General features: G+C 43.6%; 1 protein-coding gene across 4 annotated transcripts; it reads left to right on the plus strand.

The window, feature by feature from the left end:
* The first annotated feature begins 1,751 nt into the window (after positions 1-1,751).
* On the plus strand, positions 1,752-10,531 carry LOC119182871 (uncharacterized). 4 transcript variants are annotated; one of them, XM_075872269.1, is made up of 14 exons: positions 1,752-1,898; positions 4,404-4,589; positions 5,046-5,207; positions 5,419-5,493; positions 6,173-6,241; positions 6,318-6,470; positions 6,861-6,917; positions 6,999-7,163; positions 7,658-7,723; positions 7,801-7,869; positions 8,790-9,010; positions 9,105-9,264; positions 9,994-10,122; positions 10,407-10,531. In XM_075872269.1, the coding sequence occupies exons 1-14, from the start codon at positions 1,892-1,894 to the stop codon at positions 10,454-10,456; spliced, it is 1,569 nt and encodes a 522-aa protein (XP_075728384.1). In that variant the 5' UTR covers positions 1,752-1,891; the 3' UTR covers positions 10,457-10,531. The 4 variants fall into 4 exon arrangements, with proteins under 4 accessions (XP_075728384.1, XP_075728386.1, XP_075728387.1 ...); XM_075872271.1 differs by lacking the exon at positions 7,658-7,723; XM_075872272.1 differs by lacking the exons at positions 7,658-7,723; positions 7,801-7,869.
* Positions 10,532-18,909: the final 8,378 nt, after the last annotated feature.

Below are 18,909 nucleotides of genomic sequence, written 5' to 3' on the forward strand. Positions count from 1 at the left end.
TGCTTGCCTGAATGCTACTCTGGAGTGACTGCTTTTCTTTTAAGTTCCCGGAATTTCTAGACGTATTTGCGGCTGGTCGAGGCATCACAAAGGACATGCCATTCTCGCAGCTGGCGTATATCCTGATGGAATGCTGTTTAAATGCTTGGCTACGACGTCTGAAAAGGTAGCACGTGGTCTTCCGGAGGGTAGAAGGGCCAAGTGGTGGTCGGGGACACGGTTAGCATGTCGAATGTGCGCTCTGAGGCAATCCACAACTCTATATGTCCTGACCGGATGGTCTTTGGCAAGCATGATTGTGGCATATGTAGAAGCGCATCAGGGCAGTCCTAGGCAGATACGCAGTTCCTGACCCTGCAAACTCTCCAATGAATGAGTATTAGATTTGCAAGTGTTAATCAGTACCGGCGAGCTGTAGCGCAATAGACCCAGAAATAGGGCCCTGTACAGCTGTAGTATGGAGGCCACAGAAGTTCCCCATGCTTTCCTGCACATGAATTTCATTATATGCACAATAGATAGCAGCCTTTTCTTCAAGTACGCACAATGCGGGCTCCACGAAAGACTTCTGTCGATTATTATGCCCAGGAAACAATGCGTCCGTACATATTTGACACTCTGCCCATTGATGTAAACAGGGTAAGGCGTCATTGGTTTGCGTGTAAACGCCATCAACGCGCACTTCACAATTGATATAGTTAGGCCTTGTTTTTGAAGGTAGGCTGTTGTGAGGGTTGCTGCCCGCTGTATTCGTGCACGCACCTGAGGGCGAGTAACTGCAGCACTCCAGAGGCAAATATCATCGACGTATATGGGTAGGTACACCGACTTTGGCAGAACCTTCACCGGACCAATGAGGGCAACATTGAACATTGTGGGGCTTAAAACACCTCCCTCCCAGACAACACTCGACGACCTGAGGTCGTCCTCATATGGTACAAACGTCCTCGGCAGTTTCAGGACGTCCTCATTTGGTCCTCTAGTCGACACTTGCAGGATTATCCCCAAAATGCCCCTTTGAGACCTTTTTAAGGACGAAGAATTGTCCTGATATCGTCTGCTCGAGGACGTTTTGAGGATATGCATGTTTCGTAGGTGCATGCAGCTTTCGCAATTCGTGTTTGGTTAATTTTCTGGCTGTTAACGAATAAGTCCACGGGATTTCGTATGCCTACTTTCGAGTCATAATAGTAAAGTACTTCTCGATCATTAAAATGAGATAGTTACACGAGGAAGCACTTCAAGCCAACACGAGAAAGACGTGTTCTTTTATTTATTATTTATTTATTTACTTTGTAAGTGATCGTAGGCCAAACTTTCTGCCTGCACGTTTTCGTTGGTCGTGATCTACCGCCGACGTGCATACGGAATTATATCGCACTGACTGTGGTCTGACCCGTTTCCCCAATGAACGCACGTGCGGCAGACCAAGTTTGGTGCGAGTATAAACGGTGTCGGCTCCAAAATGAATGCAGGCGTGAAAACTGTGAATAGCGAGCACGTTATTCTCGAGTGTCCAGTGTTGCAATGCCGCACGGTCCCATCGAGCAGACGACAACTGACCATGCTGACGACTGGGCTGGCCTAGGTTATCGTGAATAGAGCAGCATTGGAACTAGAACGCTGTGGGAAAACGAATGGGCGACTGAAGTTGTGGTGGTGCTAACAAAAAAAAAGCAGTACCTTAATGCGGTCACCATGCGCAGTCAAGGTGCTTTTAAATCTGGATGTCTACGACACTGTTTACCCATTTTAAAGTGACGCAACTATCATCATCATCATTATGGGCCTGCAGTAAGTCAAGTCGAGTCATTGGTCGAGTCAACATTCCAATACAACACTTCTCGCCATAGAGGAAGCTTCTCGCAGAAGCCCTCAAAGAATCGTAAGCATGCCAGGTGAGTGTCTTCTGTTAAATTTTCATATTGAAGTTGTAAGCCGCAAAGGTAAATAAATAAAAAAAGAGAGGACAGTTGATTTTCAGCCTCGCGCTGTATATCTTTACTGCTTATTCATGTATGTATGTACAAACCAACTGACTAGCCTAACAACGTGTTCTGGTGGTGGGTGTTCTTTGGTCTAGCCACCATTCTACTGTGCTCTGTGCTGTTCAAGATGGCTGAGAGCGCGGATCGCAAATTTCGGCGTGAAATTAATCGGCGCGTCAATGCTAGTTTTCAGCTTATTGACAGTGAGGCCGATGTCATAAATGACACGCGGTACGTTGACCGAGATTCCCGCAACGCCGAAAGAGAGAGCGACTTGCCCTCCGAGGCTTGTGCGGTCGACCTCGAAGACGGCCATCGTCGCCTTTGTGTTCATGACAGAGAACGGCCTTCGGCACACTCCTCGATCGTTCCAGAAACGGATGTGCCCCAAGGACACGTTTTGATTTCTGGCGACGCGTGCTACCCCAGCGGCTGCAGTGTTTCTGTGCCTCACGATCACACAGACTTCGAACGGCGTGCCTTCCATGACAGCAGCGCTGCGGCTTCGACTTCGGCGACCTCGCAGGTGAGGCAGAGGGATTCTTTCGAATTGGCACCGACTGGGAGTAACGAAGAGCAAGTTTGTGAACGCGGCAGTGTGGACAGCTTGCTGGCCTTTCGTGAGAGACTGCAAGCGTGGGCCTTACAATCTCGCGCATCGCACACTTCAGTTACATCGCTCTTGAGAGTACTACAGTCCCACGAATGCTTCAGCGCGCTCCCTTCAACTGCAAGGGCATTGTTACAGACGCCCAAGAAGTGCCTGGAAGTGTTGCAGCTGGCCGGCGGGAAATACCATCATTTCGGCCTCAGTGCAGGCCTACAGCGAGTGCTGCAAGATTGTGCAGAACTACCAAGAATTTTGAAGCTTAGCTTCAACATTGACGGTCTGCCGGTTTCAAAAAGTTCACGGGGCCAATTTTGGTGCATACTGGGACGCATAAGTAATTTGGAGGACAAAGCACCATTTATAGTGGGTGTTTTTTTCGGAAGCAGCAAGCCCAACAACGCGAATGATTTTTTGCGACCATTTGTTTGTGACATAAATGCTGCTATCACAACAGGGATTACCATTGGAGAAACTGCAATTCCTGTTAGCTTGTATGCCCTCATATGTGATGCACCAGCAAAGGCATTTGTATTATATGTCAGAAGCCACACAGGCTATTACAGCTGCACCAAATGTGACGTAAAAGGTGTCTACTGTGAGGGCAGGGTGTGCTTCCCAAACGTCAATGCTCGCAAGCGAACAGATGACAGCTTTCGCTTAAAAGTCCAGGAGGAGCATCACACAGGCGAAAGTATTCTTGAGGAACTTCCTTTTGACCTAGTGAAAGATATACCATTAGATTACATGCACCTTGTGTGCTTGGGTGTCATGAACAAGCTCTTGACACTGTGGGTACGTGGCCCAAAAGTGACCAGACTTGGAAGCAAAGTGCGTCTTGAGATGTCGGAAAAAAATTCTCAAATTGCACGGTGTGTTCCATGTGATTTTAGCCGAAAGCCGAGGAGCATTGCTGAACTTGATCGGTGGAAAGCGACTGAGTTTCGCTTTTTTCTTTTATATGGAGGACCCGTTGTTTTGTCATCACTGATTCCTGCACACATGTACAAGAACTTCTTAGCTTTACATGTGGGGATCTCTGTTCTTTCCACACCAGCTGCACCTGCAAGTGAGATAGAGTATGCCGGAAACATGCTCAAGTTTTTTATCCGGACATTCATAAGCATTTATGGCAAAGAGCATGTTTCACACAATGTGCATGGCCTGTGTCATTTGGCAGATGATGTTACACACCTTGGCCCCTTGGACTCATGGAGTGCCTTCCCATTTGAAAACCATATGTCCTCGTTAAAGAGAATGCTGAGAAAGCCAGACCTTCCCTTGGAGCAACTTTGCAACAGGCTTGCTGAGCAGGCACACCGTCCTCTGAGGCATAAGAAAACTGAAAGCCATGTCGTATTTGCTGCAGAGCATGCTGACGGGCCACTTGTTGCTCCATGCCGAGGCCCCGAGTTTAAAAAAGTAACATTGCCTGGCAATGTCATTCTTAGAGCTGAAAAGAGAAATGGGTGCTGTAGGCTAAGTGATGGGTCAATCGTCGTTATTGACAATTTTGCTCATCTCCCGTGCGGTGAGCCATGCATAATTGGAAGGAAGTTCCTCAAGTGTGAAGATTTTTATTCTCTGCCATGCCCTTCCTCCATACTGGGAATTTACTCAGTGTCTCAGCCTTCTAGTCTGCGGTATTGGCCTCTGAAGAACATCTCACAGAAATGCCTGAAAGTGTATTTGAAAAGGAAAAGCATTGTTTTCCCTCTTTTGCATGCTACAGTGCACATGTAATAAACTTTCACAACTGTGTCAGAATGTATACAGAATTTGAATTTGGCTTCTCTTTCTTTTGCAAGGTCAATACGTTGTCGTTCTCTTCCCAGAAGAGGATGATACATCTGGGATCATCCTCAAAAGTTGGCTGAAAGGCGACGGCTGCCTGTGGCCTCGACAAACTAAATATGTACATAGTTTGTTGAAGGCGAAAGCGACTCCAGGGGCTGACTGGATAGAAGTGCCTTGCACTGTTGTCCGAGAATTTGGTAAATTATTCCTTATTTATGCTGTTTTACTGCACGTTTTTCAGCGATTTGGTCAGCAATGAAGTAAAAGGTATGTAATAAACTGCAATTTCAGCATTGTAACTCTAATTGCCACTTTAGATCAAAGTAACTTCTTAAAAGTTTAGATGGGTTCGAGAATATCAGGAAAAGATATCAGAAGATGGCTTCGAAGAATATCAGAAGATAGCTTCGAGAATATCAGGAAAAAAAGAACAATTATGCGAAATCAAGTATCTCATATTTTGTGAATACTTGCATGTCAGCTGTCATTGCAGCAAAATTTAAATGATCCATTTTAATATCATGGGTGACTCTTAGTACCTGCTTGGTAATGACTTATGCAAAGGAATTGGAGTTCTACTTGTTATGTGTGACAGATCTGAGAAATGATCATGCTTATCATTTAATTAGTAGTTGTTGCCCTTCTTTCTGCAGATACATATGCCGAAGCACGGGCAAATCTGCCAAGGGTAGAAAATGGATCCAACTTGGACGGCGAGGCAGAACTTGGGAAAGGCAGAAGAAAAAAAAATAAGAGATCCTATGAGTCTGAAGATGATGAAGGGGCACCATCACCTCCAGCTTCAATGATAAGACGTATAACACCATTTTTGAACTTTACGTAAAGTGAACTGCTTGTACTTATGTTTTTTAATAGTATTGAATCTTTTTACATCCTGCAATGCCTATTTTACAATGATAGCCCCACGGAATTGCTCACACTGTTTTCTGTTATCTACCGCCAAAAGTAACACTGGGTTATCTGGCTTTAGGGCTGTGAAATGCTGATTCTGGCTTGCTTTCTTAGGGAGAAAACACAAGCGACCAAGAAATTTAGAGAATCGGCCACTGCCCACCCAGCCACGGTCATTGGAACATGAAGGTGATATGCTTCTGGGATAAAATCCTGTTTTTTTTTCTTGCTATTTTATTTATCTCTCCTCTTTACAACCCCTTTTTCTACACCCCTATGCAGGGTGGCAAACTGGTTAATAACTCCATGTTAACCTCTATTTACTTTTCATTTTCCTTTCCAAAATGTCATGTCAAATAGCATATGACATGCTTCTGACCTGCGATAACTGAGAATGTCAGCACGCATTTAAGTACTCGCTTCCAACCAAGAGTTTTTGCCAAAGGGGATATTGTACGTAAACCATGCACATCAGTTTTAGAGCAGCTCTTGAACACCCGTTCTTGCATTGAGTGGGGTCGCCATGGCCATCAGTGGCCTGATGGACATGAAAAAGTAACTGATAGACACAAAAAATTAAAACTGAGAAGAGAAATACCCAGGGTCGTATCGAATTTGGACACTTGCCCTTTGCTTGGTGTTGAGTATTCCACGACAGAGTGATGCTAGCGCTTGAAATTCATTTTTTATATCATTCTCACTGCACAGATTTGTAACTTTGATTATGTTGTAGACGGAGCTGATTTCATGCAAGGTTTGCAGGTTTTCAGGAGCCATGAAGAAACAATGGAAAATTTGTCTAATCTTCACATGACTATTCTACTGTCCCATTACCCGCTGATTTTTTCTTGCCTCTGTTTTCTAACAGGGTATGCAGACAAGGCAGGGCGGCAACCACTGCAGCAGCATCGCACCACAGGCCAGGAAGGGGCTTTATGTAAGACTATGTTTGATGAACAGCTCAAAGTGCATGTGTAGAATTACATTTCAAAGCTTCACTTATGTTTCTGCAGTGACTAGATCCAATATCAGTGAAGTGCCTGCGTTCGACTCCAGTTCACCAGCAGGCATTAGGCCATCACAAAGAGCCCCTTCACCGAGAATGGCATCACCTGAGGGTCAAAATGTTTACAGAGGTTCATACAGCAACAACTGCAGACCTCTGGGTAAGTGATACAAAAGCTGCCTTCCATGGGTGTCACTTTACGTGTGAAGTCTACCTTCATATTTATTGTGTGTTATGTATGCAAGTTGTTATTTTACTTTAGGCACCAAGTTTTCCATATGCTAAGCAATATGTTTAGTCTAAAGCTATGGTAGAGCTAAATGGCATGGATGCTTCTTTTCAGTTTTGGAGCAACTTACTAACTGTAGTTGGTGTGTCAAGTGTAAATGTAGTTCCAGCCTTCTAAACTCTGGAACAACTAAAGCTTTGCATCACTTTGCAACTAAAGCTTTGCAGCAAGTGTTGATGGAAAGATGGTGGGAGCTTCGCGTAACTGGCCAAAATAACTGTCCCATCACTCTGATTCTTGTCCCTTTTCTTTTTTATGCAGACAATCTTGAAGGGCCACCATTTCAGCAGCATTACAGCAGTCAGCAAGGGGCTTCATGTAAGACGGTATTTTTGATAAAATGCTCAGGGGCTGTTTTTAGAATTGTGCAGCTTAAAAGGCTCATCTATGCTTCTGCAGGGACTGCACCCAATAATTGCCACGAGCCTGGCTTAGGCTTTCCCTCAACATCATCTATGCCTGCTCAGAGAGCAGGATATAATGAGGGGCAAAATGTCATCAGGAATTCTCCTACCAGTAGACACACACCTTCCAATTCCCCTAGCACTAGAAGCATACCTTTTGGTAAGTAACATTAGAGCTTCCTTAGATCGGCACCTATTGTGATGCAGACTACCTTTATATTCATTGTTTGGGGAATACAAAGTGTTTTTGCCTGTACGTTATAAAGGTTTGCAAGTGCTAAGCAACACGTTTCGTCTGATAGCTGCACCAGTGGTAAACAACATAGGGTGCTTATTTGCAATTTCGGAACAATGTACCAAATGTAGTTGCTTTATCAAGTGTAAATGCCTGTTGTCTCAGAAAAATTGAAGCTAAGGTGCCAGTAATTAAAGCTTTAATACATAAACAACTGTTATCACCTTTTTGGTGTACAGAACATGCCTCTTGATCGCAGTGGAAATGAGAAAACTGCGTGTCACTTCGATGGCAATGAGCACGCTTTTACCCCATAATCAAAAAAAAAATATTTTTTTTTCAGTAGACAGAAATGACAGTGGCATCACTTTGTAGCAAAAACAATGGCAACTGTCACTTGTAGGAACTGTCACTTACAGAGCATGCAGACAACCTTGAAAGGCAAGTGTTGCAGCAACATAACAGTAGTCAGCAAGGCCCTTCATGTAAGAATACTTTCGATGAAATGTTCAGAGCTAGTTTTTAGAAGTGCATCTTAAAACCTTCATCTATGCTTCTGTAGGGACTGCACACAATAATACCCATGGGTCTTCATTAGGCTTCCCCTCTAGCAATAGAAGCTCACCTCCTGGTAAGTAACATTAAAGCTTTCTTACCCGGGTGCCACTTCAGAGGTGAAGACAATCTTTGTATTTATTGTCTAGGGAATACAGTTTTTTTTCTCTTTAGATTAAAATCTTTGCAAGTGCTAAGCAAAACGTTTTGTCTTATAGCTGTGCCAGTCGTAAGCAGCATAATTGCTTATTTGCAATTTCGGAACAATGTACTAACTGTAGTTGCTTTATCAAGTGTAAATACCTGATGTCTCAGAAAAATTGAAGCGAAGGTGCCACAATTAATACTTTTAATTCATAAACAACTGTTGTCGCCTATTTAGTGTAGAGAACATGCCTCTTGATCACAGTGGAAATGAGGACTGTGTGTCACTTTGATGGCGATGAGCACGCTTTTACCCCATAAATGAAGAGTTATATTTTAAACATTTTTTTTTTGCTTTCGTTGGGAAAGTGATAGTGGCATCACTTTGCTGCAAAAACTATGGCAACTGTTATATGTATGGTCTGGTCACACATTGTTTCAGTGCTTAAAACATTAAAGTATCTGTTTCTGCTTATTCTATTTTTCACAAATTCACTTAATAACCTAACTTTCAACAATTTTTCTGAACTTATTCCAAGTTTTTGTTGAAAACTAGGTTGTAAATATATGGGTACACTGAATCACAGCACGCAATGAAGGTGCTTCATCTCAGTGTCAACTCTGCATGCGTATTCAGGTCCTAAAAAGGCATCACTGAGCATGCTAACAAAATAACTGAAGCCATGTAGGCACAAATTTCTAAAACCGACAATAATGTGCAGAGAAGCCATAAACAACTGTGTGCTTGTTTTGCTGTGTTTAGTAGCACTTCTCATTTTCAATGTTATCTCAGCTTTTGCCATTTTATATGTTGCAATTCAGCGCTATTACTTCATGAACACGTCTTTACAGAATACGTGCGTCAACTCATGCGAATTTCGCAAACTATCCTGATGAGGCTAGAGCAGCTGGGACGACAGGTTGATGCCATGCAGCAGCACCTTTTCAACACAACAGTGAGGCTTCAAGATGAGACAAATGATGATGTGGTTTTGACACCGGTCAAGGATATTGACCAATTTCTAAGTCTTGAGGGGAGACTTGCTGCTGATGGCAACATTAAGCTAAAGCTTGTACGTCATTCATTATATTTTTCTATAATTTTTTTTTCTAGTCACTGCATTAAGCTACTCTTCTAAAAAAAATAATGACCTCAAAACTTTACAGATACAGCAGCTTGCTGGCCTTGGTGGCTCAACTTTTGGGGCAGCAGCCAGGAGGATGCTGGAGCTTCTGCTAAGCCTTGAGGTTGCTGTGCAGTTCAGCTGGGCAGGCCAAAAAGGCAAAAGGAAGTTTGTGGATCTAGGTGTCACAGATGTCATTTGCAGTGAGTAATTTGTTTCACAACACCATGTGCTGCAAGAGCCGTGTTTGAGTACAGACATTTCTAAGTCTGTTATCCACATTATCTTTCATTTGAAGTCAATAGCAAAAGAACAATCTTTTCATGAAAGCATTAAATTTTTTAGGATGCTTGCTAATTAAAATTATGTGCTTAAACGTGGAAAATTTTTAGCATGAAATATCTGTTGTCAGTAAGAAACCCTGCAGCTTCTTCAAGCACACTAGTATACTTGCATGGCACACATACGCAAGCATTCACTACTTGCAGAAGTTATTATCAGGTAGCACTACTAGGCATTCTTAACTGTAGTGGAAATCTTATGTACAGATGAAAACTAACAGATGGAAGCTCATAGTGATCACTGAGGATCTCTAAACAGGAATAAGTACCTAAGACAAGCTGGTCAACATTTTCATACATGGACGTATTTTCGTCAAAGGCGCCTCATCATTCTTTGCATGCTAGGTTTCAAAAAAGTTACAATGATGTCTTCTTCGTGGTGTTCTTCTTGTAATGCAACACATAGTGTCAATGTCAGTACTCTTGAAATTAACATGGGGAAGGATGGCAAGGACCTTTAATGATGATGTGCCCACCTATCAAAATGTCGATCATGCTGACTAGAGGTACTTCTTCAAACAACCTATGTAGCATTATATTAATGTATTATGTTTGTGTAATTCCTGTTTTATGAACTTTGTACTTTTTCAGAGGCCGTGAGGCGAAATTTTCCGGAAACAAAAAAAAATGACATCGAGTGTGTGATTAAAGTGTGGCTTCGGCATGCTGGGGAAAAGCTCCAGAAGCAGCGCTTAAGAACTTCTCGCACTCACCATGAGGGTGAGTTTTATTATCTGTGCTGTTGAAGCTATCATAACATATGATACTTTTGCTGTTATAGTTTAAATAATTTTCTTGCCTTACTCGAATTTTGATGTGTATGCAAGCATGAACTATATAAATCATTTTCACCATTATATAATGGCTAGTTCGTACCTGCACATTATGGTAATATAATTTTCATTTTATGCTTTCAAATCTGGCATGCTGTTATTGTCTTAATATTCTTATTGATACTCTAAATTCACTTGTGCTTCAAGATATGCTGCTTTCTATTACTACAGAATGTCTTCAAAGTGTCGCGTTGTCAAGCCCATCGGATGAAGACCTCTGAAGGCACAGGGCAAGAAGTCTCATCTAGTGAAAACTGCCAAGTTTCATTCCTGAAAATAAACATGTTTTCTGTGCATTGCTGTTTTTATTGCTATACTTGAAGAAATTGTTACTGAAACCTCACAGGCAGTGCTTTAAAGAGTGTGCATGTTCAGGCACTTTTGATTGATCAGTTGTCATTTCAGCGCTCCAAAAGAAGAATTAGAGCAACTTTTCGTAAGGTCTGATGAGTGCCTAGGTCTTGTATGCTTCGTCCTCAAAAAGTACTAGACTCATCATAATGTGCTCTTTTCTGGATGCCCTGAGGACGATCTGAGGCCGGACAAACGGACTGGTTTAGGACCACTTGAGGTTCATTTGAGGGCTTCCTCAGGTCATACTTTCGTACGGTGTAGGTCATCCTCAGGACAACCTCAGGTTGTCGGAGCGTTGTCTGGGCTGAGGTACTCCGCAGTAGGTGTAATGTTCAGTAGTTGTACCCTCATATGTTTGCACAAAGAAACCCCTGCCAGTTATATAACCTTTTATCTATTGAAACATTCGTCCACCAATGCCCATTGCTGCGAGGGAAGTGAGGATGGCATCGTGAGCTACATTATCATATGCACCCTTCACGTCAAGAAAGAGTGCCACTGATATGCGCTTGCGACTTTTTTCTTGCTGAACAAATGTCGATAAGTCAAGGACACAGTCGATGGAGGAGCGGCCCCGACGAAAGCCTGCCATGCAAGAAGGGTATTTGGTGTATCGTTCCAAATACCACTCCAGACGAAATAGAACCATTCTTTTCATCACTTTTCCGAGGCAGCTTGCGAGGGCAATAGGGTGATACGCTAACAAGTCCAATGGTGATTTTCCCGATTTCAAAAGTGGTATTAATCGACTTATTTTACATTCTCGGGGAACACTGCCGCTGAGCCAGGAGTTGTTGAAGCATGCTAAAAGTTCTTTTTTGGCTTTTTGTCCAAGGTGTCCCAACGCACTATAAGTAATACCATCAGGACCTGGCGATGACATGCGTTTAGAAGCGACTAACGCACCTTCCAGTTCTTCCATGGTGAATGGAATGTCCATTTCTGGTAATCGCATCTCAGGAATGATCACAGCGTCGATGCTCTCGTTCATAATATTCCCAACAACTCTCGTGCAAAATTCTTCAGCCACCTCGAGGTCTGTTTATCCATGATGGAGTGCCAAAGCTTTAAAAGGGTGCCGTTGTTGAGGAGAGGAGCGAAGACCACGAACTGTTCTCCAGATATATGACAGCGGTTTATGAGGCTCTAGAGATTCGCAGAATGCTTTCCAGCGTTCGCTCTCCAGCTTGTGAATGCGTCGTTGAATCTTTTTCTGGAGCCGTCTTGCTTCCATCAGGTCGTAAATTGATCTTGTGCGTCTGTATCGTCGGTAAGCACGCCTTCGTATAGCTCGTAATCTTTACAGTTCGATGTCAAACTGTGTTATTTTAGACGAAAATGGTAATTTACATTTGGACGCTTGCATAGCTTCCGCTATGGTATTTTCCAGGCTGCAGGTGAGGCCTTCTTGGCAAGCGTCCTCAACACGCGATGTAAACATCAACCAGTCAGTGCCAATTAAAACACCGGAAGAGAAATTTTTTATGATACCATCGATCGTCACGTAGGTGGGTATGTGATCACTCCCATGAGTCTTAATATCGCAAACCATTTAACTTTGTGAGAGAAGCACCGTGAAACCAATGTCAGGTCAAGGCAACTGCCATACATGAGACCCCGCAGATATGTTGGGGTACCATCGTTCATGATGGAGAGGTCGTAATCGGAAGCGAATGTAACAATGTTCCGGCTCCTGGCATTCATCCTAGTGCTCCCCCAAAGCATGTGATGGGCGTTGAAGTCACCGGTAATGATCCAAGGCCTATCGGTCCTCATTAGGATGTCTTTTAATCTGTCGCAGTCAAATCGCGATGACGGAGATATATATCCACCAATAAGCGTGAACGAAACTGCATTCTTCTTTACACAAAGACACACGTACTGATTGTCGTCATTTGAACTTATTGGGTGCAAAAGATAAGTCAAGTCTGTGCGAATGTAAACAATTAATTACTTTGCTTCGTTCTTCGCAAGCAGCTGAACAAAAAGTTTCATAACCGGACAATCTATAAGGCGTTGATACGTTTGGTTCACATATGACAAGTATAGGGAATCGATTGACCTGAACAATTGGCGAAAGTCCGAGATACGGGACTTCATGCCTCTGGCATTCCACTGAAAAATCGACGCACATTTAACTTCAGTGCGGAAGATGAGATTTTGTTGAGCCATTGTGCTTATACGATGTTAGCAAGAACTGGATTCAGTGCATTCAGTATTTGCAGTGCACTCTTAGCAGACGCAGATTGTATGCTGCTCAGTAACGTGTGAATCGTGGCAATTAATGATTGCACGATTGCAGTCACTTGCCTGTCTTGGATGGAAAGATCTCGAACCGGGATCGCGGACTGGCCGTCATGAAACTCCTTCGGTTCGCTTGATGCTGCTTCCTTTTGTAGCGCAGGCCACTTTGTCGCAGTTAGGGTATGCTCACAGGCTTTGTCCTTTACAGCCTTTCCCACGGCATGTGGTCTGGGAGGCAAAGGGGGTGGTACTGATGAGGGATCTGGCAAACGTGTCGAGGAGGTAGCGGGCATCCTTGAAGACCGACGTCGACGTGAATGACGCCTTCTGACTTTAGCTGCGGCTTCTCGATGAGATGAGTGATCGCGCACCATCTCCTTCAAGATAGCAATTTCCTTCTGAATCTGCGGGCAGTCCTTCGATGTGGTTTCATGGGATCCATTGCAATTAGAGCATTTCTTGACAGTTGCGACACACTTATCCGCTTCATGGGACTCGGCGCAGCGGTGGCATACCACTGAATTCTCGCAGACGCTGCTCACATGTCCAAGTTTCATGCATTTACGGCACTGGAGAGGCTTTGGAATGAAAGGCCGCACAGCATGTCTGAAGTACCCCACCTTCACATGAGGGGAGTGATGTGCTCTTAAACACAATCTTCACATAGCGAGACTTGCCTAGCCGGTGACAACAATTGGAGTATCAGTTGTTGACTTGACAAGAAATTGTAAGTCACTATTGGAAATAGCCACATCTATGTCGTGGATCACGCTAGTTACTACATCACATCCCAAGGGAACATGAGAGCACACCTGGTTGCCGTCCAAGTCAGTTACACTGCGCAGAATGCCCAACGCACAGTATATTCTTTCTGGCGTTCACTCTTATGTCCGTGATCTCATTTGGCTCGAGCGTTTCCAGAGACCTCGACACAGACTGTCTCTTAAGGCGTTTCATGCTGACGGTAGGAAGTGCAGGCAGAAACAGGAAGGTATAAGTGTTCGATTTTGGCGCTTCACTTACAGTTTGAATAGCTGAGGATGAGGATGTCCTCATGTTCTTCCTCTTCGCTTTGCGGCTCAGCACAGGTTGGAAACCGTCATCTGAAAAGTCCTCACTGCTCAGATAGTAAGCATGAGTATCTTCACTGTCGCTGTCACTCGCTTGTCCCATCCGCTTCCCGGAGGCTGACGCGGCGATAGTAGGTGCAAGTTGAAATTAGGCCGAGAAGAAGCAGCAACCATGCTGGGCAGAAAAATTCCAACGCGTAGTGCGATCCGATATGGCTTTGGCAACTAAAGCAAAGATATGTTTCATCAAGTCGTGCACTACGCGAGGAAACAAATGTCGCATGGTGAGTGCGCCGACGCTGTGCCTTCACTCCTTTCGGCTACTCGCCGACTGCGGTTCTGTCTGGCTCATTCGCCGTGTGCAAAATTATAGCCCGTGACGTTGCTCGGCATTACTCAGAGGATATTGTCGCGGGAATGCGAGTTTGTTTGTACACCACCTGGACAACATCAACACCCAAGAAAGTCTGTTTACCCAACATGTCTCACTCTGTTGGTGAATTCCCTGACTATTACTTCGCTTTCCTTCCCGTTTCCAGTGGCTCAGAATTCCCAGACTTTTCACAGTTTCTAGACACCCAGTAAATCATTACTCCCTCATAAAATAATCATACAAATTCTGAATATTTTACAGACATTTTCACAGTTGCAGCGCTGAGCACTGATTCCGTGAACGTGCAAGAATGAACAGCGCACACAACTGTACTTGTGCAAGGGTACGCGAGCGTGTAGACCACTCAGTACCCTGTCAATATAACTTCCAGTGGTTTGATCCAACAAGCACATTCACTTTACATTTCACTCTAATATTTACCACAGAAGCTTTAATTATCTCTTGGTAAGATAAGGAAGCCTCATTCGAACCCTTAGCTGGCACTGGCACAGGAAATATGCCTAAGAGTCACACAGCCACACAGTGACGTCAACAGACCCGTTCTAAATGCGAGTTTGTACACCACCTAGACAACATCAACACCCAACGAAGAAGCTTTCCCTGACATGACTCACCCTCTTAGTGAATTCCCTCACTATTCCTTCACTTTTTTGGTGGCTCAGAATTCCCAGACTTTCCCCAGTTGCTAGACACCCAGTCAGTCATTACTACCTAATGAAATCTTCATACAAATTCTGAATATTCTACAGACATTTTCACAGTTGCAGCACTGTTTCCGTGAACGTGAAAGAACGAACAGCGCACACAACTTTATTCATGGAAGGGTACGCAAGTGTGAAACCACTCGGCACCCTGTCAATATAGCTTTCAGTGGTTTGTTGCAACAAGCACATTCATTTTACATTTCACTCTAATATTTAACACAGAAGCTTTAATTATTGTTGGTAAGATAAGGAAGCCTCATTCAAACCCTCAGCTTGCACTGGCACGGGAAATGTGCCTAAAGGTCACAGAGCTATACAGTGACATCAACAGACCATTTTTGGAGGACCAGCTCAAGTCGTCGTTACTCAGAAGATATTGTCGCTGGAATGCGAGTTCGTACACAACCTAGACAACATCAACACACAAGAAAGTCGTTTTCCCTGACATGCCTCACTACGTTAGGGAATTCCCTGACTATTCCTTCACTTTTCCGGTGACTCAGAATTCCCAGAATTTTCCCAGTTGCTAGACACCCAGTCAGTCATTACTCCCTAATGAAATAATCATACGAAATCTGAATATTCCACAGAGATTTTCACAGTTGCAGCCCTGAACACTTTTTCCATGAACGTGAAAGAATGAACAGCTCACACAACTCTATTCGTGCAAGGGTACGCGTGTGTGCAGACCACTCTGTACCCTCTTAATATACTTCCAATAGTTTTGATGCAACAAGCACATTCATTTTACATGTCACTCTAATATTTACCGCAGAAGCTTTAATTATCTATTGGTAAGATAAGGAAGTCTCATTTGAACCCTCAACTGGCAGTGAAACGGGAAAAATGCCTAAAAGTCACACAGCCATACAGTGACGTCAACAGACCCGTTCTGGAGGACACGCTCAAGTCGTCGTTACTCAGAGGATATTGTCGCTGGGATGAGAGTTTGTTTGTACCCCACCTAGATAACAGCAACACCTAAAAAAGTTGTTTTCCCTGAAATGTCTCTCTGTAAGTTGATTCCCTGACTATTGCTTCACTTTTCAGGAGGCTTAGAATTTCCTAACTTTTCCCAATCGCTACACAACCAGTCCGTCATTACTCCCTAATAAAATAATCATGCAAGTTCTGAATAATTTACAGACATTTTCACATTTGCTGCACTTAGTACTGTTTCCGAGAACGTGAAAGAATGAACAGCGCACAAAACTTTATTTGTGCAAGGGTACGCGAGTGTGCAGACCACTCAGTACCCAATGTCACTGAGTGTGAGTAAACTATAACTGAAAACAAAATGCATGGCTGCCAACTGGACAACCATGGCCAATCGTGAAGTTATGACAAAGCTATGCCATTGCACCAAAACAAGAGATGCCGATAGATAATGTGTGGCACAAATACTTTCACTGATCTTTGGCAAGTGTAAATGGATGAACTGTGATTATGGGCCAGTACGTTTTTGACATTGCTTTGTTGTCTTCCATTCATTTTCTCTTAATGATATGTTGCAGTGTTCATAGTCTTGAAACATAAGGTCACTTGAGCCAGTACATTGTCAAGATGATGTTTTGTCACTGAAATCATTGTTTTGATTGTGATTTTGCTGAATAGCAGAAGCTCACTCGAGCATATACCTGCTTTTTTATTTCATGAGCATAATCGAAAATCCTTTCCTTAACATAATTACTGTGATACGCTATTGTCAGGCCTCAGCTCATTTCCGTGCATGTTTTTTTTTCTCGTTTGCTTTTATAACATGTTATACTTTTACACAATGTGAATTCATGCAAGGAATTAACAGGAGACAATCCTCTGTCAGCAATATTGTAGCTGTGTCTGCGAGTTCTTGTCATGTAATTGTTCTGTTCTGTTCCGGTTTGTGACAATGAGTCCAGGCATTTCCGCTGTGTACTGACACAGTTGACCTGATGATGTGTTGTGTGTTGTTCATTTAAGAAAAGAGCTCAGTACTTTATATAACTTATTAATACAACTTCCAGTGAACTGATACTACAAGCATATTCATTTTATATATCACTCTAATATTTAGCACAGTAGCTTTAATTATCTCTTGGTAAGACAAGGAACCCTCACTCGAACCCTCAGCTGGGACTGGCACGAGAAATATGCCTCAGAGTCACACATCCATACAGTGACATCACAGACCCATTCCGGAGGACCAGCTCAAGATGTCCCAATTTGAGGTTTGTGCACAAGTTTCTCTACCGATACAAAACAGTCTGTTTTCCCGTGAGGGAAAAGCAATGACTGCGATAGAGATAAATGGAATCATACATCATGTAAAGCGAGCAGCTAAATTTTTTTAAAACTGATTTCGCTTTTATCTAAAAACGCAATCCAGGCAAGGCGCCTTTACCACTGCTGCCGCAGCTCACATTAGCTCCGCGAATTTCCAGCGCTCAAATCAATTCTTCTGGCCATATGCAAAGAATTTTTTCACGAGTGGATAGAGCCATTTGACAGGATCATGTCGAGACCAATTTTCTCCCGAGACTCTCCTAGGGTTGCCGAAAAGAACCTTCAGGAATACAAACAGCGTCGTGCGCCTACATGGGCCTACTCAAGCCTACCTTCAATGCGAGCTCCCGCCACTTCGTGCCACCCGTCCTGGCTTCCCACCAGAGCTGCCATTGGCTTTCAAGTTAAATTCGCACAATTACGGATGAAATATGTAGCCAAAAGTTGCCATTTCACTACAGATATTACAAAAAAAGTCGCCACTCTACCTGTGTGGTGTGCCCTTCAAAAATATTGCTAATTATGTGTAGCCCCGTAGAGTACAGTACCATTCATAACCCCTAACAGTATTGACGGTTTTCAATGCCAGTCGCATCACCTGTTTCACCATCAAGCACTTGTTAAAAAAGGGCATGTACTCATCAGCAGCATCCCTGAATGCTTCTGCCTCTAAACAGAAGTTTTTGATGGTTTCAGATACGGCGAGTTGCTACAACAAGACAGGGACGACATGCAGAGCCTCTCTAAATTAAGAATTTGCAGTGGAATCGTGCGTGCGATAATTGATTGATATGTGGGGTTTAACGTCCCCAAACCACTATATGATTATGAGAGACGCGGTAGTGGAGGGCTCCGGAAATTTAGACCACCTGGGGTTTGCGTGCAATAATTGAACAACTTAATAGTACTGTGTAACCATCACCACAACCACACCACGCTTTCTGAGCAGTCTTGCTTACGCTACACATTCGCCTCAGGACCGTTTCTGAAAGCTGGCCAAAAAATGCCAACTTCTTTACTGGCCTGGAAAGTATGTTAATAACAAATTTAAACCCTACATGCCAAACTAGGGGGCTCTATAGCAGTAAAAAAGTTCACAAGAAATTCAGGGCAGTAGGAGAAGCTTAAAGCTGCTAAAGCACCTATAGTACTTAGTTGAACACCACCGTGTTTCGGCATGCGAAGCAGTCCGTAGACCGAAATTTCACTATTGCTGGAGGTCGCGCCAGCGTGCTAGTGGTGCCAGGATCTTGCTGAAGTAATACACTGGAGAAGCAGGGCAAACTTACTGAATTACACCTAAAGTGCGCCTTTTACTGGCTGGTCTAAAAAGGGAAAAAATAGAAAAATGTCGCCCGTATGGTATTGATTATAGAATGCATAGCTCAGTCGAAAACAAAGTCGAAAATCGCCAAAAATTACTTGTGTCGCCATTCATAACCTTAGGTCACCACGAGTCTCCATAATTTGCCAATATGGCGAAAAATGGGCACCAGTGGCAACACTGCTGCCACCAACATAAAGTATGTTGTCAACAGACAAGTGCCTCCTGCAGAACTATCAAACGGTTCCTGGCAGTCGCCATGACTTCACGCCCAAAAGCGATGCCGTACGGCCTTATGAGGCGTTACTGCAGCGAAAACTGC

The sequence above is a fragment of the Rhipicephalus microplus genome, chromosome 8 (genome assembly GCF_043290135.1).
Source record: "Rhipicephalus microplus isolate Deutch F79 chromosome 8, USDA_Rmic, whole genome shotgun sequence".
Lineage (NCBI taxonomy): Eukaryota > Metazoa > Arthropoda > Arachnida > Ixodida > Ixodidae > Rhipicephalus > Rhipicephalus microplus.

Excerpts from the sequence above, each read along its gene's own strand:
- LOC119182871 (XM_075872269.1), top strand. Across the intron at positions 7,164-7,657 it reads CACTAGAAGCATACCTTTTG|AGCATGCAGACAACCTTGAA; the intron begins GTAAGTAACATT and ends TGTCACTTACAG. Across the intron at positions 9,011-9,104 it reads GCAACATTAAGCTAAAGCTT|ATACAGCAGCTTGCTGGCCT; the intron begins GTACGTCATTCA and ends AAAACTTTACAG.